Below are 5,162 nucleotides of genomic sequence, written 5' to 3' on the forward strand. Positions count from 1 at the left end.
TAAAAAAAAATAAAAAATAAAAATAAAAACTGTGATGGTGGACTAACGACCAACGAGCAGCATATGTGGATACTATGTAGTTGGGGGTGGTGAGGTGCAGCCAATGGCAATCACTGAAATGACATTAGGAGGTCCCCAAACCCATTGAAGTTGGCGGTGCAGATGGTGCGCCCATTGCCATTCCACAAGTGCACCCTCCATTTCAACCATACACAATCAACTCCACCCACATGCCAATCACCTTCCCTTATTACATGTCTCACTTTTTGGGTGATTCGCAAGATCATATTATTTAATTTTTCAATTTATTTTTTTCATAAATTTTATTTTTGTTATTAAATTATTAGTATTTATCTCACAATTTATAATATAAAAAAATTTATTTCGATATTTTTTTCTCTCTTTTACTACCCCACTAATTTAAACTATTTACTTGAAGTTGCTAGATCCAAAGTCGATTTTAAGTTTTTAACTCATTAATGCAAAAGTATTTCTAAGATGGTAATGTATTTCGAAATTTTTAATTGGGATTAATTATATTAAAAAAAATAACAATGAAATTTGATATAAAATAAATTATATTTTTATTTTATAAATTATTAAATCAAATATCGGTTATGTATAAATATATGACATGTTATATAATTGTATTTTATTTAAGAATGTTGACTATTATAATTTAATTTAATATTAAATATTTTTTTTTGTTGAAAGTATAAACGAGAAGAGAAGACTACATTATAGAAAAAGCGTATATCAATCGACTTTAATCTATTGAGAATTATTTTTAATGTAAATCATAGTTTTTTCAACTCTTAGAAGTGAGGTTGTGCGGAGATCTAAATTTCCAATGAGGATTTCTATTCCAATTAATTCAATTGAAAAAAAAATGGAATGAAAGGGTTGAGGCTGTAATAATGGACTAATGAGCAGCACATGTGGATGTTATGTAGTTGGGGGTGGTGAGTTGTAGCCAATGGGAATCACTGAAATGGCATTAGGAGGTCCCTATGTGAACCCTCCATTTTCAACCATGCACAATCACACATGCCAACCATCTTCCTCCTATTTCTTGTGGTTGATTCGCAAGATTAAATTATTTTAATTTTCAATTACTTTTTTTCCATAAATTTTACTTTTAAATGAAAAAAGTTTTTTTTTTTTTTTTTTTCAAGATGTACAAAAAGAGTAATTGATCAGACTGGGGTTCATAATCTAACAAGCATGCGCTAACCTTTATTGGCTAAAGGTCACTTTGTCAGATTAGAAAAACATAAGTCAAATAACATCAAAATTAAAATAATAAAAAAAATTATAGAACAAAGCGGAAGGTTAAAAGATGATTCGAGCTTTATTTTTTTTAAGTTCACATCTAATTTTCTTGAAATTTAATACAGCAATATAGTTAAATCTTTAATTTATAAAATAAATTTTTATAATTTTAATTTAAATGACATTAAAATCTTTATAATTAATCTATATATTTCTTTTTTTTAAATATTATTAATATTATTCATATTATATCTCTTCAAATATAAACTTATAAAATAAAAAATATATATCAAATAAATTATTCTAATAATCTATTCCAAACTTAAATCAACTCTTTCTTCTAAGTTCTCAGCATTTCTTCATTGTATTATTCTTCCCACCCATTGCAACGCAATATCTCTTCTTCTTTCCTCTTCTCTTCTAAACATTAAAATTATAGATTCAACTTGTATTTTTAATTACGATAATTAATACAACTTTCAGTTATAATTCCATTATTTTTCCACTTTTCTTTTGCTTTTACGATTCTGCTGAAAATGGCTATTTTTTCCTTAATAGGGTTTATCAATTTTTTTTGTAATATTACATTGAATATTATTTTTGCATATTCAGAGAAAAGTTAAATAAAATTTTAGCAATCAGAAACAAATATCGACGGTTGAGAGAGGGGAATCGACAATGAAGGTATTTGGGTTAATTCTTTTTTAACTTTAATTTAATTTGATATCGCTGGTTTTACAAGTCATAAAACTTGTTACTCCCCATTCCAATTATACTGTTTTCTGTTACACACAACAGAAAATCTGCAGCTACAAAACAAAAAATACTACCTAAAGGGTACTGCCCTACGCCAAGATCAAAAGATTAGTTAACCACAATTTTCCAAACCAAAACTAGAAAATCCCCACATGAAAAGACCTGATAAATGTGGGCACATGGCTTTCAAGGTGCCCCATTCGACAGCATGAACAAATTAAACAACAAAAAATGACTACAATGAATAAAACTAACCACACAACGTGAAGAGCATGAAAACTGCTACACATAAAGAAAACACACTGAATCAGGCTTCAATGGTATAGTGAAAAAAACACAAGTCCCATCTCATTTCATATCTCAATGCAGAACAAAATAAAGCAGGAATGAGCAAAGTTCCTCAAAATTCAGAATCACGGAACATCCATCCTCAAGACTTAAGAATCCCTCGGAAGGCTCTGATAGCACAGGAAAACCCAAAGGATTCTTTCCCCTACAAAAAGGGCTCATCCCTCTGTCCCTCTTCTTTAACAAACAAATAAATTATAACTCTCACAAGAACAATCTCAAGAAACATCTTTTACTCCCGAGATTAGTCCTTGCTGCAATATAATTTAAATGTAAACTACTTAACACAGGAAAAAAATCCTAGCTGCAAAACTTATAGGCATGCAATATTGATAGGTAGTTGGTGCTGTTGATGATGATGATCATCCAAATATGCAAATTCCTCATTGCCAAACTCAAAATCATAATCCGGGAGCTCGCTTGGTCCATCACTGTCTAACCCGCAAATTTCAAGATTTTGAATGCCACAATAATCATCATTAAGTTGCACAAAATCATCAATGAGGTCACCAAAATCCAATCCCAAGTTAAGATCTCCATCAACTTGGCAAGAACCCAGCGGCTCGTCAATAAAACCCAAATCGGGTATCTCAAGATCAACAAAATCTGTATCAAAACCTTCTTCTTTGATCAAATCACTAGAATCACCATTAAGTTTTGATACAACAGAAGTGTCCAAGTCTAGAACTGAAGACGGAGAAGTATGCGATAGACCACTTTCAGTGTCATCTGAGGTAACAGAAGCAGGATCGTTTTTGTTGCTGGTGTTGATATTTTGCGTTTGAGAAGCTGTTGCAGATGAAGATATATTTTGGCTCTTCTCAGAGGCTGCAATAGTCATAGCCTCATATTCTCGCTTCTTAGCCTCATAGGCCTGGGCAGCCTCTTCAAGAGTATTGTAAGTACCCAACCAAGTCCTGGCTTTGGTCACTGGATTTCTAATTTCTGCTGCCCACTTCCCCCACTTCCTTTGCCTAACACCTACAGGTTTCTTCAATGAGGCTTTTGTTTCAGTAGTTGCTGTTGCTGCAGTTGTAGGAGTAAGAGATTTACCCAAAATCCTTCTCTTCTTGTTGGGGGTTTTGCCACTGTTGTTACTATCTTGACAGGAACTCTCAGGTTCAAGGGCTTTTGACTGAGGAAAAACAATGGAAGGAAGATTGATCTCGCGCACAAATCGTTTTGATTTAAACGATCTTCTTACAGTTCTCTCTGATTCATCATCACTTGAATCAGAATCAGTCGCATAAGGATCATTATAAATGACACGAATCTTTCTCATTTTGGACTCCATTCTCGATTCTCCAGACGAGACTTTTTTCCAGGGTTTACTATGGTTCAAAGGTTCTGGTCTAAACCCCGGCATCAGGAAATGGGTTAAAACTCAACAAAGCCCCTCAATATATTCCCGGAAAATTTTTAAAACAAGTAAAACAAAAAATATTTTTAAGGAATGGAGACGGATTATCACGGTGGTATCAGGTGAGATCCCCTCTGAAGAACAAGAAAAGGTAGAAGAATCGCTTTATGTGAAAACCCCCAAAACACTCGACACCAGAGTAAGTCCTGCAAAACCGACATCAAAATCCCCAAAACCCTTTCAGATTCCGAACAAAAAATTGAAAAAAAGGATTTAACACATAAATTAACCTCATACCGTTTTGGTCTCAAACGCATCGAAGCAGCTGCAACCCACAAATTTAACCTATGCTGTAAATAGCAGAGAAGCATATAGCAGAAAAAAGCACAACAGAGAGAACCAAAGCAAACAGAGCCTTTTGATGAAGCAAAGGTAAAAAGCCAGAGTTGCGACGAAGCCCGAATCAAAGCCAAATCAAACTCAGCCGACATAACACAGAAGAACCTCCCGAGTTCAAGATTTCCTTCAAGCAGAGAACAAAAAGGCAAGGTAACGGATGAGGAAGTGATAGATATAGTGAAGCAGCTATAGCCCCTCTGAGGCGGTGATGCAAAATAAAAGAGCAAAAGGAAAATTAGGGTTTTAAAGGGGATTAGGAATCTATGGCCGCGATTTCTCTCTCTACAACATGACAAAAATCAGTTAATAGTTATTATCGCCCTCACCGAGACCAACAATTCTACCACAGCCATGGTTAAAAAAAAAAAAAAAAAAAAACAACACACAATTTGACACAGACAACAAACCAAGACGCAAATCTCAATGAAAAATAAACCATTAAATCCACCCAAAAAAAAAAAGAAAATATCTAATAAATAAATAAATAATAGTGAAATACTATCGGGAATCTTTTATTACCTGCAGCTTTTGTGTCTTTCTCTCACTACTGGTTTGAGTTTGAGCCTTCACACACTCCCCAATTCACCTTTTCTAAGCGGTCAAACTGAGCGTGAAAAGGCGGACAATATAAATAAAAATTAATAAATAAATAAATAGAAAGTTGTCGATGAGCTGGCTATGGCCTGGGGGTTATGCATATCCATGCTTCATGGCCATCCATCCTCCATCTCATGCATATCAAGCCACTGCCTTCCACCCTGCAGTTGTTATTCGTACCCCCCCTTTCAAAATTTAACCTCTTTGAGCGTCCTTCACACGATGATGATGATTGGCTAGTGGTGGAGTAGGTAAGCTCATCCAATGGTTTAAATCGATTTTTGGTTTCACGCGCTGGTTGTCGTAATTGGTCATACATATAGCAGCTTTATTTGGGTTAAAAACGTAACGCTGCGAGTCGGCTACGTATTAGATGGCAGTTCCTCTTGACCTGCGCTACTAATTTTAATCGAAATTATGGCCGTAATTA

At 34.2% G+C, this 5,162-nt stretch overlaps 1 protein-coding gene across 2 annotated transcripts; it reads right to left on the reverse strand.

Moving 5' to 3' along the window:
• Window positions 1–2,351: 2,351 nt before the first annotated feature.
• On the reverse strand, window positions 2,352–4,804 carry LOC110617668 (ethylene-responsive transcription factor ERF119). Of its 2 annotated transcripts, XM_021760619.2 has the most exons (3): window positions 4,655–4,804; window positions 4,034–4,259; window positions 2,352–3,942 (listed from the first exon to the last, which is right to left on the reverse strand). In XM_021760619.2, exon 3 carries the CDS (start codon window positions 3,740–3,742, stop codon window positions 2,690–2,692), a length of 1,053 nt encoding a protein of 350 aa, XP_021616311.1. In that variant the 5' UTR covers window positions 3,743–3,942; window positions 4,034–4,259; window positions 4,655–4,804; the 3' UTR covers window positions 2,352–2,689. The 2 variants fall into 2 exon arrangements, with proteins under 2 accessions (XP_021616311.1, XP_021616310.1); XM_021760618.2 differs by lacking the exon at window positions 4,655–4,804 and having other exon boundaries at window positions 4,034–4,550.
• Between the last annotated feature and the right edge of the window lie 358 nt (window positions 4,805–5,162).

This window comes from Manihot esculenta, chromosome 6 (assembly GCF_001659605.2).
Source record: "Manihot esculenta cultivar AM560-2 chromosome 6, M.esculenta_v8, whole genome shotgun sequence".
NCBI lineage: Eukaryota > Viridiplantae > Streptophyta > Magnoliopsida > Malpighiales > Euphorbiaceae > Manihot > Manihot esculenta.